General features: G+C 47.3%; 1 protein-coding gene across 9 annotated transcripts in view; it reads right to left on the bottom strand.

Annotated features, from left to right (window-relative positions):
* Positions 1-2,528: 2,528 nt before the first annotated feature.
* Positions 2,529-27,324, bottom strand: part of LOC144600698 (neuronal migration protein doublecortin-like) — a 170,789-nt gene continuing 145,993 nt past the window's right edge. For all 9 annotated transcript variants that reach the window (XM_078412594.1, XM_078412593.1, XM_078412596.1 and 6 more), the window contains 2 exons: positions 12,613-12,719; positions 2,529-11,751 (listed from right to left, as the gene is read on the bottom strand). In XM_078412594.1, coding sequence (XP_078268720.1) covers positions 11,695-11,751; positions 12,613-12,719 — 164 coding nt within the window. In that variant the 3' untranslated portion in view covers positions 2,529-11,694. The remainder of the gene's footprint in view (positions 11,752-12,612; positions 12,720-27,324) is intronic.

Below are 27,324 nucleotides of genomic sequence, written 5' to 3'. Positions count from 1 at the left end.
GGCTCGGCCGCTGGACTTAACATCGCCCGGTGTGGCCGCGGGACGTTTCAGTGCCCGGTGTGGCCGCGGGACGTTTCAGTGCCCGGTGCGGCTCGGCCGCGGGACGTTTCAATGCCCGGTGCGGCTTGGCCGCTGGACTTAACATCGCCCGGTGTGGCCGCGGGACGTTTCAGTGCCCGGTGCGGCTTGGCCACTGGACTTAACATCGTCAGCGCTGTTCGGCCGCGGGACGTTTCAGTGCCCGGTGCGGCTCGGCCGTTGGACTTAACATCGCCCGGTGTGGCCGCGGGACGTTTCGGTGCCCGGGGCGGCTCGGCCGGGGGGGCCTTCCATCCCCTTGCGGGGGCTGTGCGTGTCGTTTGCCTCGGTAGGGGTCGAGCTGCCTGTCCGTGGGTGCGGGGGGAAGAGAGGGGAAGTTTTGTTGCCTCCATCACAGTGAGGGGGTGTTTGGAGTCACTGTGATGGATGTTTGTGTTGGGGTCGGGTGTCCTGTGTTCTTTTCTTTTTGCTGTATTTTGTGTGACTGCTGAAATTTCGCTCGGTGTTGTGCCGAGTGACAATAAAGTGTTGTTATGTTATGTTGTTATTTAGAACGGAGATGAGGAAGAACTTTTTCAGTCAGAGAGTGGTGAAGGTGTGGAATTCTCTGCCTCAGAAGGCAGTGGAGGCCAGTTCGTTGGATGCTTTCAAGAGAGAGCTGGATAGAGCTCTTAAGGATAGCGGAGTGAGGGGGTATGGGGAGAAGGCAGGAACGGGGTACTGATTGAGAGTGATCAGCCATGATCGCATTGAATGGCGGTGCTGGCTCGAAGGGCTGAATGGCCTACTCCTGCATCCATTGTCTATTGTCTATTGTCCTTTGCCCCCCCAACCCCATCTGCCAAACAACCCCCAAGACAGGCACAAAACGCTGCGGTAACTCAGCGGGTCAGGCAGCATCTCTGGAGAAAAAGGAATAGGTGACATTTCGGGTCAAGACCCTTCTTCAGACTGAGAGTCAGGGGTTACAATCGAAAACGTCACCTATTCCTTTTCTCCAGAGATGTTGCCTGACCCGCTGTGTTACTCCAGCACTTATCGAAACATATAAGATTATTAAGGGGTTGGACACGTTAGAGGCAGGAAACATGTTCCCAATGTTGGGGTAGTCCAGAACCAGGGGCCACAGTTTAAGAATAAGGGGTAGGCCATTTAGAATGGAGATGAGGAAAAACTTTTTCAGTCAGAGAGTTGTGAATCTGTGGAATTCACAGCCTCAGAAGGCAGTGGAGGCCAATTCTCTAAATGCATTCAGGAGAGAGCTAGATAGAGCTCTTAAGGATAGCGGAGTCAGGGGGTATGGGGAGAAGACAGGAACGGGGTACTGATTGAGAATGATCAGCCACGATCACATTGAATGGTGGTGCTGGCTCGAAGGGCCGAATGGCCTACTCCTGCACCTATTGTCTATTGTCTATTGCGTCTCTCTGTAGGAATCCAATGGCAGGTTTTCTTCTGCGTAGCGGGAAGAGGGTGCAGCCGATGTTAGCGTAGATTTGCAGATAGAAACATCGTGTTAAGACCCTGTATACATTTCAACGTAGACTACATATCGCTTATTTTCCTGGAAATAAATAAAAATATAGTGAAAGGCCTGGATAGAGTGGATGTGGAGAGGATGTTTCGGGTTGTACGGGTGTAAATACCTGGGAGTCCGCATCACAGAGGATCTGACATGGGCAACGCACATTGCCGCACTGGTGGGTAAGGCAAAGCAGCGCCTTTACCATCTTAGACAACTGAGGAAATTCAGAGTGTCTCTGAGGATCCTTCATTGCTTCTACTCTGGGGCTGTAGAGAGCATCCTGTCCGGCAACATCACAGTCTGGTTTGGGAACAGCTCGGCCCAGGACAGGATGGCCCTGCAGAGAGTAGTGCGTTCGGCAGAACGCACCATGGGAACTACACTCACCCCCCTGCAGGACCTATACATCAGGAGGTGCAGATCCAGAACAAGCAAGATCATGAGGGACCCCTACCACCCCAGCAACGGACTGTTCCAGCTGCTACGGTCAGGCAAACGCCTCCGCTGTCACGCTGTGAAAACGGAGAGGATGAGACGGAGTTTCTTCCCACAGGCCATCAGGACTGTCAACTTTTATAACTCCAGGGACTAAATTTTTGTCTACACTATAGTAACTTATTAACTTTATTTATATGCTGTAACTGTAATTCTTTTTTGTGCACAATCCGCAGGCATTGCCACTTTCATTTCACTGCACATTGTGTATGTGTATGTGACAAATAAACTTGACTTGACTTGACTTGTCAGAGGGTTATGGGGAGAAGGCAGGAGAATGGGGTTAGGAGGGAGAGATAGATCAGCCATGGTTGAATGGCGGAGTAGATTTGATGGGCCAAATGGCCTCATTCTGCTCCTATCCCTTATGACCTTAAACCACGGTGAAGAAACCCGACACCTTCAAGTTCAAACAGTGTACTTCAGTCCACTCACTGTACCAATCGGAATAAAACACAAACACCACACAAAGATTTCCATCAAATGTATTTTTTTCTTAAATCACACACATCTCGCAAATGTACATTTAAATGAATACAACTCCAAACTACAAGTGAGTGAAAGGAAGTTACAAAACAAACTGATAGTTTCTCTTCTGCGACGATCTGAGCGAAATGGAATGATTTGACTTTAGTTTATTCGTTTAGAGATACAGCGCGGAAACAGGCCCTTCGGCCCACCGTGTCCGTGCTGACCTGCGATCCCCGCACACATTAACACTATCCTACACCCTCTAGGGACAATTTTTACATTTTTTAAAAAAACTTTTACCAAGCCAATTAACCTACAAACCTGCACGTCTTTGGAGTGTGCAATTTTGTCTTCTCTGTATTAACTTTATTAACTTTATTTATATGCTGTAACTGTAATTCTTTTTTGTGCACAATCCGCAGGCATTGCCACTTTCATTTCACTGCACATCGTGTATGCGCACGTGACAAATAAACTTGACTTGACTTGTGGGAGGAAACCGAAGATCTCGGAGAAAACCCACGCAGGTCTCGGGGGAGAACGTACAAACTCCGTACAGACGGCGACCATAGTCGGGATCGAACCCGGGTCTCCGGCGCTGCAATCGCTGTAAGGCAGCAACTCTACCACTGCGCCACCGTGACTGACTTTGTTTTACTGAAAAAAAATCCACTGCCGTGCTAGAACAAATAACTACTTTGTTTTAAATACAACAGCAATCTAGAAAGGTGGAATCGTTCAGGAATACTGTATTCAAAACAGTGCCTCAAGAAAAGGCATTTTTTCTTTTCTCCCACATTAGCTAACGCTATCGACTTTTATTTTAATTTTAATTTACCTTTTAAGGATGGCTTGAATCGAGTTCAAATCAAAGGGCAATGGTCTCAGACTAGTCACAGTAGAGAAACTAAATTCACTGTGTTTTAACCTCATCTAAACAGCGAGCACTTCTATTAAAACCCAACTGGTGATCACGTATTGTAAAACTACATTAAAGCGTTCCAACTACACCTATTCACTAGAAGTTTAAAAAGTCCAATCAATAATAAACAATTTTATGTACATTCAGAATTTCACAAAAGAAAAAGAGGCAGCAAGAGATGAACAAAAACTGACTCTTCACCACAGAAAGCATGCAAGATTCAAGAATGATAGCACTGATTTAATTAAAAAAACAAGCAAGCAAACTATTTAGAAATCAACGCTTTTTACGTAGGAACAACTTTTTCCTCAGTTCCGTTACATATTTCAACTTGACGGCAGGCTTTTTGTTTTCAAAACCAATCATTTTGGCGCAATTGAGCTTCTTGTACTTATTCCTACGGATTTCATTGACGCTCGGGGTTGGTGTTCTGTTAATGGAACTACCATCTACCTCATTGGAGACCTTCGGACTATCTTTGATCGGACTTTACTGGCTTTATCTTGCACTAAACATCATTCAGGTTATTCCCTTGATCATGTATCTGTACACTGTGGTTGGCTCGATTGCAATCATGCATTGTCTTTCCGCTGACTGGTTGGTACACGACAAAAGCTTTTCACTGTACCTCGGTACACATGACAATAAATAAACTAAACTAAACCAATCTGAATAGATCAGCAATAAGTGAGAACAGAGGGATGAGATTCACATTGGTCACTTCACTGAAGGTAGATGGCACCTTGGAATGATAATATTTAGAGTACTACCATCTACCTCATTGATTCCCACCAATTTGTCTGTGTGTTTCTGGCCACGGGTTTGGAATGAAACCAAAACACAATCATCTCACATATTGGACCGGCCAAAGCAGGTCAGAGAGAGGATTGGTTGAAAGAAGCAATGTGGAAACAGGCCCTTCGGCCCACCGAGTCCACGCTGACCATCAATCACCCGTTCAGACTAGTTCGATGTTATCTCACTTTCACGTCCACTCTCTGCACACTAGGGGGTAATTTACAGAGGGACAATTAACGTACAAACCCACACGTCATTGGGATGTGGGCGAGAACAGGAGCACCTGGAGAAAACCCACGCGGCCACTGGGAGATCGTCTTGAGGTGTATAAAATCACGAGGGGAATAGATCGGCTAGACGCACAGACTCTCTTGCCCAGAGTAGGCCAATCAAGGACCAGAGGACAGGTTTAAGTTGAAGAGGAAAAAGTTTAATAGGAATCTGAGGGGTAACTTTTTCACACAAAGGGCGGTAGGTGTATGGAACGAGCTGCCGGAGGAGGTAATTGAGATAGGCAATGTTTAAGAAATAATTAGATAGGTACATGGATAGGACGGGTTTAGAGGGCCAAAGGGACTGTTTCCACGCTGTAAGACTTTATGTCCGAAGATGACTCTATGGTGTCAGAGGTGATGGGGGGAAGGCAGGAGAATGGGGTGAGGAGGGAGAGATAGGTCAGCCATGATTGAATGGCGGAGTAGACATGATGGGCCGAATGGCCTAATTCTGCTCCTATCACTTATGAACCTACGACCTTCCTGCTTCTTTACCGTGCCAGTCGGCTGGCACGGCAGCCGCCAATTATGGGAACGGCGCCATTTTATTCCCGCACGCCCCCTTTGTTGCATCGCCATAGAAAACAGTCCTCCTGTTTCCGTGGGAACGCTGAGAGTCCCAAATTGCCCTGCCATAAATTAAAAAGAAAAATCAAAGCAGAACACAGTGGGCAAGGCTTGAGTCTATCATGAAGATCTCTTTTTAAAAATATTTTTGTGATTTGGTCTTTCTTTGCAGCATTTGAAGCATTTTTGTTTTTGGGCCAGTTTTTATGTTTGGCTGGACTTTGAAGGCAAACGTAGATAAGAGTTTGCCTTCAGTCTTTCTAAGTCTTTGTCTGGTTTAAAAGGACGCACACAAATCGACTGCCACTTTGGTTAACATATTCAATGGAAAATAAAAGACCCTGTCACTGTATGTTTCTTTTTTTTTTTCCTAATCAGATGTACAGCACTTTGGTCAACGTGGGTTGTTTTTAAATGTGCTATACAAATAAAATTGACTTGACTTGACCACTGTTCTCCTCACAGCCATGGATGATTGTACTTTGTTCAATAAATATCATAGCCAACCTGGATTATTTTCATTTACCAGCGCTCCACCTACACACTCTGTTCAAAGGGGCAGCGTTATAACATAAACTAAACAGAGAACTTGGAATATCATCATATCATATATATACAGCCGGAAACAGGCCTTTTTTCGGCCCTCCAAGTCCGTGCCGCCCAGTGATCCCCGTACATTAACACTATCCTACACCCACTAGGGACAATTTATTTTTACATTTACCCAGCCAATTAACCTACATACCTGTACGTCTTTGGAGTGTGGGACGAAACCGAAGATCTCGGAGTAAACCCACGCAGGTCACGGGGAGAACGTACAAACTCCTTACAGTGCAGCACCCGTAGTCAGGATCGAACCTGAGTCTCCGGCGCTGCATTCGCTGTAAAGCAGCAACTCTACCGCTGCGCTATCGTGCCGCCCTAGAGTGGTACAGCGTGGAAACAGGCCCTTCGGCCCAACCTACCCACACCGGCCACTATCCCATCTACACTAGTCCCACCTGCCTGCATTTGGCCCACATCACAAGTTCACAAGTTACAGGAGTAGAATGAGGCCATTCGGCCCATCAAGCCCACTCCGCCATTCAATCGTGGCTGATCGCTGCCTCCTAATCCCGTTTTCCTGCCTTCTCCCCATAACTCTTGACGCCCGTTCGAATCAAGAAACATCCCTCCAGCCCTGTCCAATCCATGCACCTGTCTGAATGTTTCTTAAGCATTGGGATAGTCCCTGCCTCAACTGCCTCTTCTGGCAGCTCGTTCAGTACACCCACCACCCTCTGTTGTATAGATTGTCACTCAGAATCCTATTAAATCTTTCCCCCTTCGCCTTGAACCTATGGCCTCTGGTCCTCGATTCACCTACTCTGGGGCAAGAGACTGTGTGCATCCACCCGATCTATTCCTCTCATGATTTTTATACACCTCTTGTTGCATGGCAACAGAAACCGGTCCATCTGTTTCCATGGGAACGCGAGCAGGCCCAAGCCAAGTCGCCCAGCTATGGCTTCAGAGAAAACGGAATGTAGAACATAGTGGGCAACCCTTGAGTCTATTATAAAGGTCTCTTTTTTAAAAACCTTTTGGGATTTTGTCTTTCTTTGCAACATTTGGAGGAACGTTTCCATAAGATGATCCCTCATCCTCCTGCGCACCAAGGAATAGAGTCCTAGCCTGCTCAACCTCTCCCTGCAGCTCAGTCCCTCGAGTCCTTGCAAATCTTCTCTCTGCACCCTTTCCAGTTTGACAACATCTTTCTCATAACAGGTTCTCAGTTCCCCTACTCTGGAGACTCAAGAGATTCAAGAGACTGGGCTTTTTTATTGTCCGATCTCCCAGGTAGAACAAAGAAATTCTCACTTCTGTGCGTCTACCCGATCTATTCCTCTCGAGATTTTGTACACCTCGATAAGATCACCCCTCACCCTCCAGCGCTCCAAGGGGGAGAGAGTCCCAACCTGCCCCAACTTCACCCCCCTTAGCTCAGGCCCTGGAGTCCTGGCAACGTCCTCGTAAATCTTCTCCAGCTGGACAACATCTTTGCTGTGACCAAAGACAATTGAATAACTGCATGTGCGTGGGGGTTTGGACAATAGAAATGATCTTATATTAATCTTCCAACTCATTAGTTAACATTCAGTGTAAAGTAAGCACACGGGTACAGTTCACTTAATGAACCTGTTCGGTCCCACCCCCGAACGGTCACTGTGTGTCAGCTGCACGCCCCACTGAGTTACTCCAGCATTGTGTGCGGTAACTTCAGATAGTCCCTGTTTTCCCTCTCTCTATCTACCCCCTCCCCCTTCCCAGTTCTCCCACTAGTCTTCCTGTCAGCGGCCACATCCCATCTTTGTCCCTCCCCCTCCCCCCCACGTCAGTCTGAAGAAGGGTCTCGACCCGAAACGTCACCCAAGACAAGACCTTCTCTCCCGAGATGCTGCCTGACCCGCTGAGTTACTCCAGCATTGTGTGTCTACCTTCTTTGTTTAACCAGCATCTGCAGTTCCTTCCTACACAGGCCATCATTTTACCTCACAGGATGCCGACAGACAAGAGACATTATTCAGATAATGCATGCTGTGGATTTCACAGGTAATCTGGTCCTGTATTTGATGTTAATGGAGTGATACTTAGCTTGTCTGAACCTGACATAGCTTCAGATCATCAGAAACAGGAGCAGAATCAGGCCATTCAGCCCATCGAGTCTACTTTTAGTTTAGTGTAACTTAGAGACACAGCGCGGAAACAGGCCCTTCGAGCCACCGAGTCCGCACCTACCAGCGATCCCCGCACACTAACACTATCCTACACACACCAGGGACAATTTACAACTTATAATTATACCAAGCCAATTAACCTACAAACCTGCAAGCCTTATTTAATTCCTTGGCATGATTCGATATGTGTATTGAACTGGTATTAACGTTAACTAAAACTGGAATTCCCGGAATGGCGGGACTGTCATATGTTGAAAGACTGGAGCGACTAGGCTTGTATACACTGGAATTTAGAAGGATGAGAGGAGATCTTATCGAAACGTATAAGATTATTAAGGGGTTGGACACGTTAGAGGCAGGAAACATGTTCCCAATGTTGGGGAGTCCAGAACAAGGGGCCACAGTTTAAGAATAAGGGGTAGGCCATTTAGAACTGAGATGAGGAAAAACTTTTTCAGTCAGAGAGTTGTGAATCTGTAGAATTCTCTGCTTCAGAAGGCAGTGGAGGCCAATTCTCTGGATACATTCAAGGGAGAGCTAGATAGAGCTCTTAAGGATAGCGGAGTCAGGGGGTATGGGGAGAAGGCAGGAACAGGGTACTGATTGAGAATGATCAGCCATGATCACATTGAATGGCGGTACTGGCTCGAAGGGCCGAATGGCCTCCTCCTGCACCTATTGTCTATTGTCTATATTGGATACCGAATGGCGGGTGTCTGAAAATGGACACAAGATTACTTATGAATCAATGTTATTGAAGTACTTCAGAAGAAAAGGATTACTAAGGGGCCTGTCCCACTTAGGCGTTTTTTTAGGCGACTGCCAGCGACTGCAATAGTTGTAGCAGGCCGCCGAAAAAACGGCGACTGGACCCCCCGACGACAATGTCTACGACAAGCTACAACAACCTAACACCTAGTCGACGTCAAGCTACCGACAACCGACGCCCCTATCGTCGCGACTCAGGACGTCCACCTACCACCGCACCTACGACAACCTACGACCACACAGGCGGCAACCTACGCCAATCGAAGTCAACCTATGTCCACCCGCGACAAGCTACGACCGTGTCGGTTGACGCCTGTCGCCGGTTGACGTGGGTAGTCGCCAATGGAATCCAACGAAGTCAGCACCGGCGACAACCTACGTCACCTGGCGACAACCTACGACAGCGCCCCCGTCAGGAGACGTCAAGCTACGATCGTTGTCGTCAAACCAACAGTCGGCGAAAAATTTTAAACGTTTCAAAATCCAGCGGCGACCAGAAAAACGCTACGACTCTTTGGAGACGACTCACGGCCGTACAGGCGACACCCCGGCAACCATGTGGTGACAGCCTAGTCGCCTGTAGTCGCCTAAAACAATCGCCTGAGTGGGACAGGGGTTTAATACATACTGCAATTGTTACTCTGGATGAACACGTTCCATAATAATTTAGTTTAGTTTAGAGATACAGTGCACAAACTGCACTGACCAGCCATCTCTGCATACTAACACTGTCTCACAATGCTCTTAAAACACTATCTTAAAATTTACAAATTTACCAAGCCAATCAGCCTGCAAACCTGCACGTCTTTGGAGTGTGGGAGAAAACTGGAGCACCCGGAGAAAACCCACGCAGGGCACGGGGAGAACGTGCAGACAGCACCTGTGGTCAGAATCGAACCCGGGTCTCTGGCACTGTGAGGCAGCAACTCTACCGCTGCACCACCGTGCCAGATAAATGCCTAACATTCCTCCCTATTTCCCCATTATCGTGGCTATTAAATAATGGATGCATTGAAATATAAGCTAGCAATATATTTTACACCTTGGCCCAATTCATTTTTAACTTAGATGTCAATTACGGTCGTCAATGTATAACATCAAGGTGTTGAGGTTTTTCCACTGAGGTGCATGCTAAATGTGTCAACATAGCAACCTACTTGTACTGAACACCTATACTTGGTCAAAATGTGTAGGAAGGAACTGCAGATGCTGGTTTAAACTGAAGATAGACACAAAAAGCTGGAGTAACTCAGCGGGACGGGAGGCATCTCTGGGGAGAAGGAATAGGTGACATTTCGGGTCGTGACCCTTCTTCAGACTGAGAGTCAGGGGTTAGGAGGGAGAGATAGATCAGCCATGATTGAATGGCGGACTAGACTCGATGGGCCGAATGGCTTAATTCTATTCCTATCTCCTGTGAAAGGGAAACGAGAGATATAGTTGGTGACATAGAGAGATGAATGTATATAGAGAGATATAGAACAATTGAAAGATACCTATTCACAAAATGCTGGAGTAACTCAGCAAGTCAGGCAGCATCTCGGGAGAGAAGGAATGGGTGACGTTTCGGGTCGAGACATTCCTTTTCTCCAGAGATACTGTCTGACCCGCTGAGTTACTTCAGCATTTTGTGTCTACCTTTGACCACGACTTATAGACACTGTTTCGGGACTGAATTTTCGAACTAGAATTTACCACATGCAATTTACCACATGAATTTCCACCTTGAAGGCTTCCATCGGCTAATTCCTTTCGGGCAATCCCTTATGGCAGGGGTTCGTAGCCGAAAAATAAAGTTGCTAGCCACAACATTCAATCAAGTGGAACTAACAGGACTAACCAGCTATCTCTACTGAATCTGACTTGTTAACACCGGGGAGTACAAGGGCATAACAGAGTCACTTCTGCCTAGAACGTGGACGTATTATGCTGAAGGCAGCATCTTACGAAATTCTGCAGGCATAACGTACAGAGAAAAACTCACCGTGAATCTTTGATAGATTGAGTGTGCAATGCAGGAAACCTGACAGTGCACTTTCATGTGAATTCCACCTCAACCTGCGAGCTGAATGTCACACCAAATCAAGCAAAAACTGTAAATATCCCTTCGCAACCAAGAAAGAAGATTATTCCTACACTGGAGCCATCGATTCCATGCTGATTCTAATCCAGTAGCACATTGACATTCCCTTTTCCCTATCAATTATTTTTCAAAGAAAATCCTTTGCCACCAAATTTTACAAGTGTTCTATTAACTCTATTCAGTAAGTTTAGTTATAAACAGGTTTGGATAATTGCACAGGGAACACATTCACAAATTAAAAAAGTTTAAGAACACCATGTTCTTGCTAGGAAATTGCAGATTTGCTATCTAACCCTATCCATTCAAAATGTCATAAAAAGCAGGAATTATTCAGAATTATTATTTTGTTGCTTAAAAAAAGTATGAAACAAAGATGGTCCAATTTGACTTTAGAAAATCAATAATGCTTAGTTCTTCTCTAGGCAACGTTTTAATTCTCAAATTTCATTCCCATTCTCAGTTCAACGTCGTGAATCTTAACGGATTTTTTTTGTTTTTTTTGGGGGGGGGGTGGGGGGGGGAGGGGGGGTGTCCTCTTTCCTTTTTCTGAACAAGTCGGACGTTGAAATATTTCTGCGCAGCAGAGCACATTTTTTCCTCGTGCAAAGCAAAAAAAAACCGGCAGAGGTTTTGAAGTTTTTTTTTTTCCGATAACATAACGCATTAATATCAAAGTGGGATGTGGGAAAACATCACAGGGGGAACAACGACATCGAAAAAAATCAAAAGACCACAAGTTGCACAGACGTGTAATGTACAAGAGACCTGCTTGCGTTATGAAATATTCTCACAGTGCATTATATTCTTGATGTTTAGAAAAAGGCAGTGATGCTCCGAGATACTAGGTTTCTTACTGGATGGACAAACGTTTCAAAAAAAAGGGCAACTTTAGGGGGTTTTTTTAAATTTGGGTGATTTGCGCGCCCAGTATTGTAATGTTTCTGTGCCCGGGCAGATTTTCATTCCCATGTCTTACAACTACCCGCGGCGATTTCCGGACTTCACTTCTTGGCCCGACCGCTGGCGCGGGTGGCTTACATCGAGTCACCCAGAGAGTCCGAGTCATCCAGAGAAAGTGGCAGATACAGGTCCTACAGGAGAAAGACCAGACACAATCGTGAGAGGAATTTACAGATCCCTGGGTTGGCGGGACTGTCATACGAGGAAAGATTGAAAAGACTAGGCTTGTGTTCGCTGGGGTTTAGAAGTATAGGAAAATAACTGCAGATGCTGGTACAAATCGAAGGTATTTATTCACAAAATGCTGGAGTAACTCAGCGGGTCGGGCAGCATCTCGGGAGAGAAGGAATGGGTGACGTTTCGGGTCGAGACCCTTCTTCAGACTGATGTCAGGGGGCGGGACAAAGGAAGGATATAGGTGGAGACAGGAAGATAGAGGGAGATCTGGGAAGGAGGAGGGGAAGAGAGGGACAGAGGAACTATCTAAAGTTGGAGAAGTCGATGTTCACTGGCAGCTTGCAGCCCAGCGGTATGAACATCGACTTCTCCAACTTTAGATAGTTTCTCTGTCCCTCGCTTCCCCTCCTCCTTCCCAGATCTCCCTCTATCTTCCTGTCTCCACCTAGATCCCCGCACATTAACACCATCTTACGCACACTAGGGACAATATCTTACATTTACACCGAGCCAATTAACCTACAAACATGCACGTCTTTGGAGTGTGGGAGGAAACCGAAGATCTCGGAGGAAAACCACGGGGAGAACGTACAAACTCCGTACAGACAGCGCCCATAGTCAGGATCGGACCCAGGTCTCTGGCGCTGCAAGCGCAGTAAGGCAGCAATTCTACCGCCGCGCCACCGTAATCCCAGCGTTCCGCGCATTTTCTTGGTGACATTAATTAAATGGAGTTATGAAAGATGCTTCGTGTTGAGGCAGCGGCCTTCTGTGGCCCGAGCGGGAGGCCAGGAGCGAACCGGTTGACATCTTACCTTATGCTTGCGAAGGCAGCCTGGACTGTTGGGTGTAGAAATGGGTGTGGAGATTGGGGACTTGTTTGACTTTGGGGTTGAGAGCTGGCTGCTGGAGGTCCCATTAGCTGAAAATACACAACACAACAAACAACTATTAGTGTGCCGATACTGCAAAGTCATGTTGATCCATTTCAGAATATCAGGAACAATGCACTTGCGACAAAAATCAATGTCACCAGAGCATCATTAGACACCACAACCTCAAATAAACTCTGAACCTCAAAGACTATTATTGTTATTATTGCACTATTATTGTTTGTTTTTATTGTATATGTTTGTGTGCTTGTGTGTGTGTGTGTGTGTGTGTGTGTGTGTGAGTGTGTGTGTGTGTGTGTGTGAGTGTGTGTGTGTGTGTGTGTGTGTGTGTGTGTGTGTGTGTGTGTGTGTGTGTGTGTCTGTGTGTGTGTGTGTATATATATATATATATATATACACAAAATTCTTCCCCCAAAACATCGCCCATCCCTTCTCTCCAGAGATGCCACCTGTCCCGCTGAGTTACTCCAGCATTTTGTGTCCATCCTCGGTTTAAACCAGCATCTGCAGTTCCTTCCTACACAAAAGCGACTATAACTATATAAATTCTTGTGGCACGAACTCAGGATTTTAAATTCTGATATAAACCAAGCTTGACACTGAAGCTCATAACAGGTCTTGGCCTGAGGCCCGTGACCAGTGGTGTGCCTCAGAGACCAGTGCCGTTTGACATCTATAACCCATGATTTAGATGAGAATGTACGAGGCACGATCAGAGCGTTTGCAGATGTCACCAAAATAGACGGTGTCGTAATCAGTCTTGTCGAGAATTACAGGGGTGTCTTGATCAGTGGGGCACGTGGGCCGAGGAATGGCAAATGGAGTTTCATTTAGATAAGTGTGAGGTGGTGCTTTTTGGGAAATCAAATCAGGGCAGGACAATAGTCAATAGTCAATAGTCATTTATTTGTCACAAACACATAAATGTGCAGTGAAATGAAAAATTACCCGCAGTTCAACAATAAGACCAATAAGAATAATCAATAAAAAATGCAATAACACATACAATCATAGACTGGGCTTGTACTCGCTGGAATTTAGAAGACTGAGGGGGGATCTTATTGAAACATATAAAATTCTTAAAAGGTTGGAGAGGCTAGATGCGGGAAGATTGTTCCCGATGTTGGGGAAGTCCAGAACAAGGGGTCACAGCTTAAGGATAAGGGGGAAGTCTTTTAGGACCGAGATGAGAAAACATTTCTTCACACAGAGAGTGGTGAGTCTGTGGAATTCTCTGCCACAGAAGGTAGTTGAGGCCAGTTCATTGGCTATATTTAAGAGGGAGTTAGATGTGGCCCTTGTGGCTAAAGGGATCAGGGGGTATGGAGAGAAGGCAGGTACAGGCTACTGAGCTGGATGATCAGCCATGATCATGTTGAATGGCGGTGCAGGCTCGAAGGGCCGAATGGCCTACTCCTGCACCTATTTTCTATGTTTCTATGTTTCTATAATGGCTGGGGCAGTAGAATTGCTGCCTTACAGCGCCAGAGACCCGGGTTTCATCCTGACCTTGGGTGCTGTCTGTACGGATTTGTACGTTCTTCCTGTGACTGTATGGGTTTTCTCCAATTGCTCTGGTTTTCTCCCACACTCCCTCCAAACCTATCCTATCCATGTACTTGTCCGAATGTTTCTTAAACGTTGCGATAGTCCCCGCCTCAACTGCCTCCTCCGGCAGATTGTTCCATACACCCACCACCCTTTGTGTGAAAAAAGTTGCCCCTCAAGTTCCAATACCATTTACTATATTGCGTGTTGAGAAAACACATCTCTGGGGCGGCGCGGTGGCGCAGCGGTAGAGTTGCCACCTTGCGGTCTATCCCACCTCACTTCAAACCTACGTCCTCCGGTCCTCGATTCCCCTACTCTGGGCAAGGGACTCTGTGTGCATCTACCCGATCAATAGACAATAGACAATAGGTGCAGGAGTAGGCCATTCAGCCCTTCGAGCCGGCACCGCCATTCACTGTGATCATGGCTGATCATTCACAATCAGTACCCCGTTCCTGCCTTCTCCCCAGATCCCTTGACTCCGCTATCCTTAAGAGCTCTATCGAACTCTCTCTTGAAAGCATCAATTCCTCTCAAGATTTTGTACACCTCGATAAGATCACCCCTCATCCTCCTGCGCTCCCAGGAATAAGAGTCCTAACCTGCTCAACCTCTCCCTGTAGCGCAGGCAGGGGCAACCAGTCGTTTGAGGAGTGCAGCCACATTTCTGCAAACTAACCGAGTTCTAAAATTCTTTGTTTTCTCCACAGTGCGTTTTTTTTTTTTAACCAGCGTGACATCTCGTATGAAATGCCAACAAGTTAAATTTACAATGCCCATTGTAAAAAACTTAGCAGGGTATAATTAATCGGCCTTTAATGAAAACCATCATTGACTTGGCAAATCCCCCCCAAGGTCGGTGAACTCTTGAGAGGAGAAAAATGCCGAGGATGGGATTGCATTCAGCGTGTCGAGATTTATGGACGATTGGAACTGAATATTTAAATCAGTAACAGCTCCAGCACTGGCATCCATGGCAAAGCAAGCAGTGGGCTGACACACGCCTGATCAGGAGAAATCACCTCACAATCCAGGCTGGAAGACCAACAATCAGTGCTCTCCTGGGGCCTCAGAAGAGGGGATTCAGGAAGAGAGAGTGTAGGTTGCCGGAGGCTTGAATTAATCCTCCCCCCAGACTGCTGGGGAAATATCCATATCTATTGACAAAGCAGGAGCTTAGGTAAGAGATGGAGGCAAGGAAAAAATAAAAAAATATATATAAAGAACGGACCCAGAACTCGCTGAGGTGGGGGCGGAGGGGAACAAAGGTGAGGCCTCTGCTGAGGAGAGACCGTTCCGTGTCAGAAAGGGGGAGGTCAGGGGGGATGGTGAACACACGGCAAGGGTGGGGGTTGGGGTCGGATGAGGGCAGGTGAGTAGATGGAGATGTCTGGTGGGGTGGATGGTGGGTGTTCAGAGAGGAGGGGGGGGGGGGGGGGTCATGAGGACAATTGTATGGGTGGGGAGTTGCTGGGGCCACCTGGCTAAAGGGGGAAGGGGAAGACCCAAGAAGGGTCTCGATCCGAAACGTCACCCATTCCTTCTCTCCCGAGATGCTGCCTGACCCGCTGAGTTACTCCAGCATGTTGTGTCTACCTAGGAGCTTAGGTAATGTGTAGGGAGGAACTGGAGATGCTGGTTTAAACTGACAGTTGACACAAGATGCTGGAGTAACTCAGCGGGACAGGCAGCATCTCTGGAGAGCAGAAGGAATGGGTGACGTTTCGGGTCGAGACCCTTCTCATCACCTTAAACCTATGTCCTCTGGTTCTCCATTCCCCTACACTGGGCAAGAGACCCTTCCTCAGTCTGAATGAAGGGTCTCGACCCGAAACGTCACCCATTCCTTCTCTCCAGAGAAGCTGCCTGTCCCGCTGAGTTACTCCAGTATTTTGTGTCTGGGAGTTAAGGTACAATGGCTTTGGCCATCGTGTCCAAGGTTCTATCACACAGCTACTTAACTCCCACAGCGAAGCTCGTTAAATTGGCAATATCAGGCCGAAAGGCCGCTTGATGGATGTGTTGAAAGGAAAAATGCCAAGTTACTGGGGTAGAGACGTATTGTTCTTAATCCCGTACAAGATACAACACGGACACAATGGGTACACTTCACCCTGTATCCACTCAGTTCAATTCAACGATACTTTAATGTCACAATAAACCCTCAATCAGTTTGAAGAAGGGTCCCGACCCAAAACGTCTCCTCTCCATGTTCCCCTGAGATGCTGCCTGACCTGCTGAGCTACTCCAGCACTCTGTGTCTTCCATTGTAAACCAGGTTCCGCAGTTCCCTGTTTCTACAAGTCTCGGAAGTTCATATAGACATAGAACGATATACAGAGTGGAAACAGGTCCTTCAGCCCAACTTGCCCACTCCGACCAACATGTCCCAGCGACACTGGTCCCACCTGCCTGCGTTTGGCCCATATCCCTCTAAACCTGTCCTATCTATCCATGTACCTGTGTAATTGTTTCTTAAACATTGCAATGGTGCCTGCTAGGTAAATACCATAGTCATCGGAGCAGAATTAAGCCATGCAACCCATCAATTCAATCAATAGACAATAAACAATAGGTGCAGGAGGAGGCCATTCGGCCCTTCAAGCCAACACCGCCATTCAATGTGATCATGGCTGATCATTCTCAATCAGTACCCCGTTCCTGCCTTCTCCCCATACCCCCTGACTCCGCTATCCTTAAGAGCTCTATCTAGCTCTCTCTTGAATGCATTCAGAGAATTGGCCTCCACTGCCTTCTGAGGCAGAGAATTCCACAGATTCACAACTCTCTGACTGAAAAGGTTTTTCCTCATCTCAGTTCTAAATGGCCTACCCCTTATTCTTAAACTGTGGCCCCTTGTTCTGGACTCCCCCAACATTGGGAACATGTTTCCTCCCTCTAACGTGTCCAACTCCTTAATAATCTTATACGTTTCGATAAGATCTCCTCTCATCCTTCTAAATTCCAGTGTATACAAGCCTGGTCGCTCCAGCCTTTCAACGTACGACAGTCCCGCCATTCCGGGAATTAACCTAGCAAACCTACGCTGCACACCCTCAATAGCAATAATATCCTTCCTCAAATTTGGAGACCAAAACTGCACACAGTACTCCAGGTGCAGTCTCACTAGGGCCCTGTACAACTGCAGAAGGACCTCTTTGCTCCTATACTCAACTCCTCTTGTTATGAAGGCCAACATTCCATTGGCTATCTTCACTGCCTGCTGTACCTGCATGCTTCCTTTCAGTGACTGATGCACTAGGACACCCAGATCTCGCTGTACGTCCCCTTTTCCTAACTTGACACCATCGTGGCTGAACTATCTTTCCCTCTCAACTCCATTCTCCTGCCTTCTCCTCAGAGATGCTGCCTGACCCGCTGGGTTACTCCAGCAGTTTTGTGTCTATCTTGTGAATATTTAAGGTGATGGGTTGTGTGGCAATGAACTCAGCTGCTTTATCCTAGATGGTCCGGATCTTGATTTGATTATGTAATGGAAGTACATATGCACAGATCTTTATTTAATTGCTTTAGGGAGACCAGAAGCATTTTTGTCTGGTCTGAATATTCCCCGCATAGATTTAATAAGTAAGGTCCGTAATAAAGTAAGAAGGAACTGCAGATGGTGGTTTAAACCGAAGATAGACACAAAAAGCTGGAGTAACTCAGCGGGACAAGGCAGCATCTCTGGAGAGAAGGAATGGGTGACGTTTTGGGTCGAGACCCTTCTTCAGACTAGTTAGGGAGAAGGGAAACGAGTGATGTGGAGAGATAAAGAACAAATCAATGAAGAATATGCAAAAAAGTGATGATGATAAATGAAACACGCCATTCATTGTTAGCTGTGTGTCGGGTGAGAACGAGAAGCTGGTGCGACTTGGGTAGGGGAGGGATGGAGAGAGAGGGAATATGGCAAATATGCAAATTTAACGAGCTTCACTGTGGGAGTTAAGCAGCTCTGTGATAGAAACTTGGACACGATGGCCAAAGCCATTTTACCTTAGCTCCTTTTACCTAAGGCAGGGAAGAGAAAAAGACATTCTGGCCTTCCATCACAGTGAGGAGTGACTGGAGGAGACTCACTGTGATGGATGTTTCTTTTGTTTGGTGTTGGTTATGATTGTATGTGTTATTGCATTTTTATTGATTATTCTTATTGGTCTTATTGTTGAACTGCGGGCAATTTTTCATTTCACTGCACATTTATGTGTTTGTGACAAATAAAAGACTATTGACTATTGACCTAGACACAAGGTGCTGGAGTAACTCAGCGGGTCAGGCAGCATCTCTGGAGTGAAGGAATGGGTGACGTTTCGGGTCGAGACCCTTCTTCAGACTGGAATTTACTCCAGCTTTTGTGTCCATAATAAAGTTAAAGGTTTGAGCTACTGTTAGCTGGAGATTCTAACTCAGATGCCTGGTTTAAGAGGTGAGGGTTAAGGTTTAATAGGAACCTGAGGGGGCAACTTTTCCCACAGACGGTGGTGGGTATATGGGATCGGGGGGGGGGGGAGTTACAATGGTTAGCAACTGGGAGATGCAGCAGGCAGGTCTCGGTGGACCAAACGAGAGTGCTTGGCCAAACCGTGGTCTAGCTTATTCTAGTGTCTGAATAGACTGCAAAATGGGAACAACCCAGAGTCAGTGGAAGGTTCCCCGACCTGAAACATCATCTACTCTTGTTCTCCAGAGATGCTGCCTGACCCGCTGAGTTACTCCAGCACTTTGTGCTTATTTTAGTGAACCACCACCTGCAGTTCTTTGGTTCTACTGGTTATGGAGGCATAAGTTTAAGGGATGAGGATAAACATGTAATGGGAACCTGAGGACAACGGGCCAAACGCGGGCAGGTGGGACTAGTGTGGCCGGGGCATTGTAGGCCGGTGTGGGCGAGTTGGGACGAAGGGCCCGTTTCCACGCTGTATCACGCTCTGATTACATGAGTGACTGCAGTGACACAGCTGGCAGAGGCATTGCTCACATCTCAATGATCAGGGCACAACCCTAACCTCTGGTGCTGTCATTGTGGAGTTTGCACGTATTTAGGGTTGCCAACTTCCTCACTCCCAAAGAAAAATGACAAAGGGTGACGTCACCGCCCCGCTCCCCACGTGACCTCACCCAGCCAGCGGCCACGTGCTCCCGCTTCCCCAATGGCGGCCGCCCGGGATGGGAGGTGGGTTGCTACGCAACTTCCGTTAGGCGGCGCCCGGGCCTCCGGGCCTACACTGCCCGGGACTACAGCAGCACTCGGGCTACAGTGTCTAGGCCTACAGTGTCCGGGCCTACAGTGTCCGGGCCTACATTGTCCAGGCCTACAGCGCCGTCCGGGCCTAATATGGGACAAGGGCGGTCCCGTGCGGGACAAACCAATTTAGCCCAAAATACGGGATGTCCCAGCTAATACGGGACAGTTGGCAACCCTACACGTACTCCCAGTCACCACGTGGGTTTCCCCAAATGGAGTCTGAATAAGGGTCCTGACTCAAAATGTCACCTATCCACTTTCTCCAGAGATGCTGCCTGACCCGCTGAGTTACTCCAGCACTTTGTATCTCTTTTTGTCAACCAGCATCTGCAGTTCCTTGAATCTCTATCGTGGTGTTTCACTGGGTGGTGAATCTGTGGAATTTATTGCCACAGACGGCTGTGGAGGCCAAGTCAATGGATATTTTTTAAGGTGGAGTTTGATAGATTCTTGATTAGTACGGGTGTTGGGGGTTATGGGGAGAAGGCAGGAGAATGGGATTGAGAGGGAAAGATAGATCAGCCATGATTGAACGGCGGAAGAGACTTGATGGGTCGAATGGCCTAATTCTGCTCTAATGAGCTTATGAACATGAAAAATAAATCGTATAACATGGAAGAACAAAATCAGCGATTTGCAATTGAATTTCCAGCCATCAATTGTTTTTGAGACAGATTGTAATTAAAGCTCTTGCCCAGAGTAGGTGAATCGAGGACCAGAGGACATAGGTTTCAGGTGAAGGGGAAAACATTTAATAGGAATCTGAGGGGTAACTTTTTCACACAAAGGGGGGCGGGTGTATGGAATGAGCTGCCAGAGGAGGCAGTTGAGGCAGGGACTATCGTGACATTTAAGAAACAGTTAGACAGGTACATGTATACGACAGGTTTGGAGGGATATGGACCAAACGCAGGCAGGTGGGACTATTGAAGCTGGAACATGTGGGCCGGTGTGGGCAAGTTTGGCTGAAGGACCTGTTTCCATGCTGTATCACTCTATGACTTTACCCTTGTAATTATTCCATGTGCTTTGTGCAGGAGAAAAAATATATATTTATGGCCATGTATTAAATCCACATTGGGCCGAAGGGCCTGTTTCCACACTGCATCACTACATGACTCTATAATTCAATTGTAAGCCCCACTTTACAGGAGAACCGGAACCAAGACATCTGCTGGCATTGGGACATTTCCTCTTGTAATGACTGCTGGGACCAGCTCCTGCTCGTGGGAGGAGACTGACAACCTTTTACCAGCTCTGCAATGGCCTGCTGCTTCATGCAGAGGGCAATTCCTTTGTCTCGGAATAAGTCAGCGTCGGAGAATGAGATTACAGCTCAGCGGCTGCCATTCAGCGATCACAATCACGGGCTTCCCAGAACAAATCCAACCACAGACTGGGTCAGAGCCAATATCCAAAAAAAGCAACTACGGAACGACGAATTGTACAGCTTCCGAAAATGTCAGAAGAATGTCCTGCACAGTTCCTGTATTGTGTAGGAAGGAACTGCAGACGCTGGTTTAAACAGAAGATAGACACAAAATGCTGGAGTAACTCAGCGGGACAGGCAGCATCTCTGGAGAGAAGAAATGGGTGAACGTTCCGGGTCGAGACACTTCTTCAGTCTGCCTGTCCCGCTGAGTAGGGGTTGCCAACTATCTCACTCCCAAATAAGGGACAAGGTGACGTCACCGCCCCGTGCCCCACGTGACCACACCCAGCCAGCGGCCACGAACTCCCGCTCCACCAATGGCGGCTGCCTGGGCCGGGAGGCGGGTTGCTATGCAACCTCCGTTAGGCGGCGCCCGGGCCTCCGGACCTACACTGTCCGACACTGGCCTACAGTGTCCGGGCCTACAGTGTCCGGACCTACAGTGTCCAGGCCTACACTGTTCAGGCCTTCACTGTCCAGGCCTTCACTGTCCGGGCCTACACTGTCCGGGCTTTCACTATCCAGGCCTTCACTGTCCGGGCCTACACTGTCCGGGCCTACACCGTCCGGGCCTACACTGTCCGGGCCTACACTGTCCGGGCCTACACTGTCCGGACCTACATCGTCCAGGCCTACAGCGCCCACCCGGGCCTAATACGGGACATGGGCGGTCCCGTACGGGACAAACTAACTTAGCCCAAAATAGGGGATGTCCTGGCTAATACGGGACAGTTGGCAACCCCAGCATTTTGTGTCTATCTTCCTGTATTGTACATGTCTATTTACTTGAATAAAGGATATTTTATCAAAATAGTTCATTTTGATATTTCCTCTGCACAACCCGTGATTCAATTTAACATGCGAGGTTGAGCGGTCGGTGTTTGTTCTCAGGCCAGCAGTCGTATTGTTGCAAAGGGTCAAATGGCAACTAAGGCAATCATAAAGAAAGCCCTGTCTGAAGAAGGGCCTCGACCTGAAACGTCGCCCATTACTCCTCTCCAGAGATGCTGGCCGTCCCCCTGAGTTACTCCAGCATTTTGTGTCCATTAGGAAAGACCATCAATATCTCTAGTTCCTCAGCAGATTGAGGAGTTTCAATGTGTCGATGAATACTCTCCTGAACATCTACAGGTGTACGGCGGGGAGCATATAGACCGGATGCATCACGGACTGGTTCGGCAACTCCACCGCCCAGGAACAAAGACTACAAAACGTGGCGAACACTACCTACTCCGTCACTGGTGCTGACCTCCCCACGAACAGATTCTACAAATACGTTGTAGAAAGTATGTTATCGGGATACACCACAGCACGGTTTGGGAACCACTCTATCCAAGACAATAGACAATAGGTGCAGGAGGAGGCCATTCGGCCCTTCAAGCCAGCACCACCATTCAATGTAATCATGGCTGATCATTCTTAATCAGTACCCCATTCCTGCCTTCTCCCCATACCCCCTGACTCCGCTATCCTTAAGAGCTCTATCCAGCTCTCTCTTGAATGCATTCAGAGAATTGGCCTCCACTGCCTTCTGAGGCAGAGAGTTCCACAGATTTACAACTCTCTGACTGAAAAAGTTGTTCCTCATCTCAGTTCTAAATGGCCTACCCCTTATTCTTAAACTGTGGCCCCTTGTTCTGGACTCCCCCAACATTGGGAATATGTTTCCTGCCTCTAACGTGTCCAACCCCTTAATAATCTTATACGTTTCGATAAGATCCCCTCTCATCCTTCTAAATTCCAGTGTATACAAGCCTAGTCGCACCAGTCTTTAACCGCAAGAGAGTTATGGACGCAGCCCAGACCGTCACACAAACCAACCTCCCTTCCATCGACTCCATCTACACCTCACGCTGCCTCGGCGAGGCCAGCAGCATAATCAAGGACCAGTCTCACCCCGGCCACTCCCTCTTCCCCCCTCCTCCATCGGGCAAGAGGTACAGAAGTGTGAAAACGCACACCTCCAGATTCAGGGACAATTTCTTCCCAGCTGTTATCAGGCAACTGAACCGTCCTACCACAACCAGAGAGCAGTCCTGAGCTACCATCTACCTCATTGGTGACCCTCGGGCTATCTTTAATCGGACTTTATCTCGCACTAAACATTATTCCCTTCATCCCGTGTCTGTAAGCTGCAGATGGCTCGATTGTAATCATGTACTGTCTTTCTACTGACTGGAGAGCACGCAACAAATGCTTTTCACTGTACCTCGGTACACGTGACAATAAACTAAACTGAGCCCAACCAATAAAGGGAACTAAAGAAGACGCCTCAAAAAGGCAGCCAGCATCATCAGAGACCCACACCACCCTGGCTCTCATCTCAATAGACAATAGACAATAGGTGCAGGAGGAGGCCATTTGGCCCTTCGAGCCAGCACCGCCATTCAATGTGATCATGGCTGATCATTCTCAATCTCACCCCTGCCATCGGGAAGAAGGTACAGGAGCATGAAAACCATGACCTCCAAGTGCAATAATAGCTTCTTCCCAACAACCATCAATCTCTTGAACACGACACAACACCAACAAAGCAATGAACTACCAACTGTGTAGGAAGGCACTGCAGATGCTGGTTTACACGAAGATAAGACACAAAATGCTGTAGTAACTCAGCAGGACAGGCAGCATCTCCGGTCAAGTCAAGTCAAATTTATTTGTCACATACACATACACGATGTGCAGTGAAATGAAAGTGGCAATGCCTGCGGATTGTGCACAAAAAAGAATTACAGTTACAGCATATAAATAAAGTTAATAAGTTACTATAGTGTAGACAAAAAATTTAGTCTCTGGGGTTATAAAAGTTGACAGTCCTGATGGCCTGTGGGAAGAAACTCCGTCTCATCCTCTCCGTTTTTACAGCGTGACAGCGGAGGCGTTTGCCTGATCGTAGCATCTGGAACAGTCCGTTACTGGGGTGGCAGGGGTCCCTCATGATCTTGCTTGCTCTGGATCTGCACCTCCTGATGTATAGGTCCTGCAGGGGGGCGAGTGTAGTTCTCATGGTGCGTTCTGCCGAACGCACTACTCTCTGCTGGTCGAGACCCTCCTTCAGAGTCTGAATTCTTCGAAGTGCAAACTGTCTTTGTTGCAATAAGGGCCTGGGTTTCTGCACTCGTATTGGGATTATTAATGGGTTGATCTTTTTAATTTATTATATATTACCTGTGAGTACTATGTTTACAGCTCTGTAATGCTGCTGCAAGTAAGAATTTTCATTGTTCCATTGTTGGCACTTTCTGCTACCTGCTACCTCGTAGTTGATAGCCATGCTAACGAAAAACAACTTGATAGCGTTGGAAACAACAAACTAGCCCTTTTCCAGCAAACAGCATTCAATTCACAAATGCTGGAGTAACTCAGCAGGTCAGGCAGCATCTCGGGAGAGAAGGAATGGGTGACGTTTCGGGTCGAGACCCTTCTTCAGACTGAAGAAGGGTCTCGGCCCGAAACGTCACCCATTGTTCTCTCCCGAGATGCTGTCTGACCTGCTGAGTTACTCCAGCATTTTGTGAATAAATACCTTTGATTTGTACCAGCATCTGCAGTTATCTTCTTAAACAGCATTCAATTCAATTTCAATACATCTTGAAACAACCTTTGACAATTAAACACTCTTGTCTCTCGAAATAACATCAAAGATCACCTACACATGTTATTCCCAACCTTTGCAAACCATTAATCCTTAATTATACATTTCTATTGACTTTTAGTGCCCAGATGTACATTTCTATTCAAGGACAGCTGGACGAATATTACCAATGTTTAATTAAATCCATGTGCGTGGATTGAAAATATTTTTAAGACTCTACTCCAGAAAACTTCAACTCACTCAGTATGAAACCCATGGAATATCCTCTCTGCCCCCATTATGAATCCATATTTTGAGTTGCTGCCCCACAGCGCCAGAGACCCGGTTTTGATCCTGACTACAGGTGCTGTCTATACGGAGTTTGTTGTGAGGTTGGGCCTCGTTTGTGCCGGTTAGTGTACGAGGTGATCGCTGGTCAGCACGGACTCGGTGGCCCGTACTTTATCTCTCAAGTCTAAAGTAATTCTTGATTCGTACGGGTGTCAGGCGTTACGGGGAGAAGGCAGGGGAATGGGTTTAGGAGGGGGAGATAGATCAGCCATGATGAAATGGCGGAGCAGACTTGATGGGCCGAATGGCCTCATTCTGCTCCTACCACGTATTAACACGTCTTTGCTATTGAGGGCGTGCAGCGTAGGTTTACTAAGTTAATTCCCGGAATGGCGGGACTAGCATATATTGAAAGACTGGAGCGACTAGGCTTGTATACACTGGAATTTAGAAGGATGAGAGGAGATCTTGTCGAAATGTATATGATTATTAAGGGGTTGGACACGTTAGAGGCAGGAAACATGTTCCCAATGTTGGGGGAGTCCAGAACAAAGGGCCACAGTTTAAGAATAAGGGGTAGGCCATTTAGAACTGAGATGAGGAAAAACGTTTTCAGTCAGAGTTGTGAATCTGTGGAATTCTCTGCCCCAGAAGGCAGTGGAGGCCAATTCTCTGAATGTATTCAAGAGAGAGCTAGATAGAGCTCTTAAGGATAGCGGAGTCAGGGAGTATGGGGAGAAGGCAGGAACGGGGTACTGATTGAGAATGATCAGCCATGATCACATTGAATGGCGGTGCTGGCTCGAAGGGCCGAATGGCCTCCTCCTGCACCTATTGTCTATTGTCTATTGTCTATTATCTCCTGAGTTCCTGGGCATTCAGTTGCACGTTCTCCCTGTGACCTGCGTGGGTTTTCTCCGGGTGCTCCGGCTTCCTCCCACACTCCAAAGACATACAGGTTTGTAGGCTAATTGGCTTGGTAAAAATTGTAAATTGGTCCTAGTGTGTGTAGGATGGCATTTGTGTACAGGGATTGCTGGTTGGCATGGACTCGATGGGCCGAAGGGCCTGTTTTGGTGCTATATCTCTACACTAAACTAAACATTCCATTGTAATTGTATTGTTAGTTCGGTTGGGTTTAGAAAGGGGGAACGGCATCCTCCATCTGTTTGACTTGTAAATGTTTAGAGTTAACAGTGCACATTTTACTGTCCAACCTGCAACCAGTTTCTTAAAACATCTTGAGTAGGAAAAATTCCAAAATATGCAATGAAATACTTTCCTGTATCCGACCAGATGGGGTTAGGACGATAGAAATTGATTGTAAGATACAGCATGGAAACAGGCCCTTCGGCACACCGAGTCCGCGCCGACCAGCGATCCCCGCACACTAACACTATCCTACACACACGCGGGACAATTTGCACATACACCAAGCCAATTAACCTACAAACCTGTACGTCCTTGGAGTGTGGGAGGAAACCGTAGCACCCGGAGGTCACGGGGAGAACGTACAAACTCCGTACAGACAGCACCCGTAGTCAGGATCGAACCCGGGTCTCTGGCGCTGTGAGGCAGCAACTCTACCGCTGCGCCACCGTGCCGCCCTAAAATCCTGGAGTAACTCAGTGGGTCAGGCAGCATCCCTGGAGAAAATTTGATCAATTACCCTCGCGGGATAAATAAAGTTCTATCGTATCGTATCGAAAAATAGGTGACGTTTCAGGTCAGTCTGAATAACCAAAACATCACTGTATTCCTTTTCTCCGGAGATACTGCCTAAGGCACTGCGTTACTCCAGCACTCATAGAAACATAGAAAATAGGTGCAGGGGGAGGCCATTCGGCCCTTCGAGCCAGCACCGCCATTCATTGTGATCATGGCTGATCATCCACAATCAGTAACCCGTGCCTGCCTTCTCCCCATATCCCTTGATTCCGCTAGCCCCTAGAGCTCTAGCTAACTCTCTTTTAAATTCATCCAGTGAATTGGCCTCCACTGCCCTCTGTGGCAGAGAATTCCACAAATTCACAACTCTCCGGGTGAAAAAGTTTTTTCTGGACTCCCCCAACATTGAGAAGATTTTTCCTGCATCTAGCTTGTCCAGTCCTTTCATAATTTTATACGTCTCTATAAGAACCCCTCTCATCCTTCTAAACTCCAGTGAATACAAGCCCAGCCTTTCCAATCTTTCCTCATATGACAGTCCCTCCATCCCGGGGATTAACCTCGTGAACCTACGCTGCACGGCCTCAATAGCAAGGATGTCCTTCCTCAAATTAGGAGACCAAAACTGCACACAATACTCCAGATGTGGTCTCACCAGGGCCCTGGACAACTGCAGAAGGACCTATACTCAAATCCTCTTGTTATGAAGGCCAACATGCCATTAGCTTTCTTCATTGTCTGCTGTACCTGCACGCCAACGTTCAGTGACTGGTGTACAAGGACACCCAGGTCTCGTTGCACTCGCTGGAATTTAGAAGATTGAGGGGGGATCTTATAGAAACTTACAAAATTCTTAAGGGGTTGGACAGG

This window comes from Rhinoraja longicauda, chromosome 15 (assembly GCF_053455715.1).
Source record: "Rhinoraja longicauda isolate Sanriku21f chromosome 15, sRhiLon1.1, whole genome shotgun sequence".
NCBI lineage: Eukaryota > Metazoa > Chordata > Chondrichthyes > Rajiformes > Arhynchobatidae > Rhinoraja > Rhinoraja longicauda.
Note: the sequence above shows the minus strand (reverse complement) of the source record. Positions and strands in the feature narration are given on the sequence as shown.